The sequence below is a fragment of the Mus pahari genome, chromosome 5 (genome assembly GCF_900095145.1).
Source record: "Mus pahari chromosome 5, PAHARI_EIJ_v1.1, whole genome shotgun sequence".
In the NCBI taxonomy this organism is placed as follows: Eukaryota; Metazoa; Chordata; class Mammalia; order Rodentia; family Muridae; genus Mus; species Mus pahari.
The window spans coordinates 135630972-135632465 of NC_034594.1; the positions used below are offsets into that span (position 1 = coordinate 135630972).

The window sequence follows — 1494 nt, forward strand, 5'->3', positions numbered from 1 at the left end:
TACATGTAGTCTCTTCCATTTTATTTGTAGACAACTAATACACAGAGAACTATATTAGTGCAGACCAATATTCCACAAGGTTGGGCTTTTCATTAAGATCTAGGAAAATCGCTTTTTTAGGATGAAAGAATGCTCAGAGCACTCTCTGGGGGGAGCTTCTTCCTGAAAAGGGGCCTGGATCCTTCCAACATTTTAAGTGAATTGCTGGACCTTATTTCATTAACCCTGATGGAGCTGCAAGAGACCCAGCAATACCAAGGTGAGATGAGCTGGGAAGGGGAAGGGGTTGGGTTTCATTCTTTGGATATGGTTTATGATTATGAAGGCAAAGTTGTTACATTAGAGGAGTTGGAATGTTATACTCCACACATTTGAAAAGCCGGTTAGATTTTTCACTTACAGGAAAATCAAGAAAACAGCTATGAGCAAAGCCAGAAAACTGAAGAGTTTAAGCAAAGTTTCAAAGGAAGATGGGGATTCTTGTATGGTTCGAGTTTTGGTGGCTTTCACTGTTCGGTCCCATTGGGTCAAGATGGCCTTTCTGGCTCCTTCCCATTTTCCTGTACCAGTCAGGCGGAAATGGTAAGGGGTGCACGGGCCGAAGAAGATACTCAGAGCCAGTCGTGGGTCAGTCAGGAGCATGGCCCACAGATCCGGTTTTGCGTTGATAGAGGTCAGGAGGTCATCTATGTATGTTATATAATCTGTTTGCAAAGCCTTGCAGTAGCACAAGCCAAACCTATCCAAAAGGAAGAATGGGAAGAGAAGGAACAACAGTCACAATGATGATAATCCTGGAAAACATTAATCCAAACATTTGTCCAAAGCAAACCCTGACTGACGCCAGATTGGGAATGGTTTACTGTGTTTTCCAGTATGTCCATGGGCAGCTACAATGCTCTCTTTCTATTTCTTTTGTTGCTTCTTTGGGACAAGGTCTCAAACTATAGCCCAGGTTGGCCTCTCACTCACTGCAATCTTCCTGCTCAGCCTCCTTCCTTTTGAGATTATAGTCATGCACCACTGTCTTAGTCAGGGTTTCTATTCCTGCTCAAACATCATGACCTAGAAGCAAGTTGGGGAGGAAAAGGTTTATTCAGCTTACACTTCCACACTGCTGTTCATCACCAAAGGAAAGCAGGACTGGAACTCAAGCAGGCCAGTAAGTAACATCCCTCCATGACCTCTGCATCAGCTCCTGCTTCCTGACCTGCTTGTTATGGTCCTGACTTCATTTGGTGATCAATAGCAATGTGGAGGTGTAAGCTGAATAAACCCTTTCCTCCCCAACTTGCTTCTTCGTCATGATGTTTGTGCAGGAATAGAAATCCTGAGTAAGACAAATTGGTACCAGTATAGTGGGGTATTCCTGTGACAACCTGACAATGTTTTGGGGAGCACTGTGGAGGGACTTTGGAACTTTGGGCTAGAAGATTCATTTGGTGTTAAGAGCTCTGTGGGATTTGTGTAGGAGCTTGGAAGATAATTTTGAGA

The 1494-nt window shown here is 43.8% G+C and overlaps 1 protein-coding gene across 2 annotated transcripts in view; it reads right to left on the reverse strand.

Moving 5' to 3' along the window:
• Positions 1–1494, reverse strand: part of Fmo1 (flavin containing dimethylaniline monoxygenase 1) — a 32057-nt gene continuing 30563 nt past the window's right edge. For both annotated transcript variants that reach the window (XM_021198074.2, XM_029538985.1), the window contains exon 9: positions 1–739. In XM_021198074.2, the coding sequence (XP_021053733.1) occupies positions 397–739 (343 nt within the window). In that variant the 3' untranslated portion in view covers positions 1–396. The remainder of the gene's footprint in view (positions 740–1494) is intronic.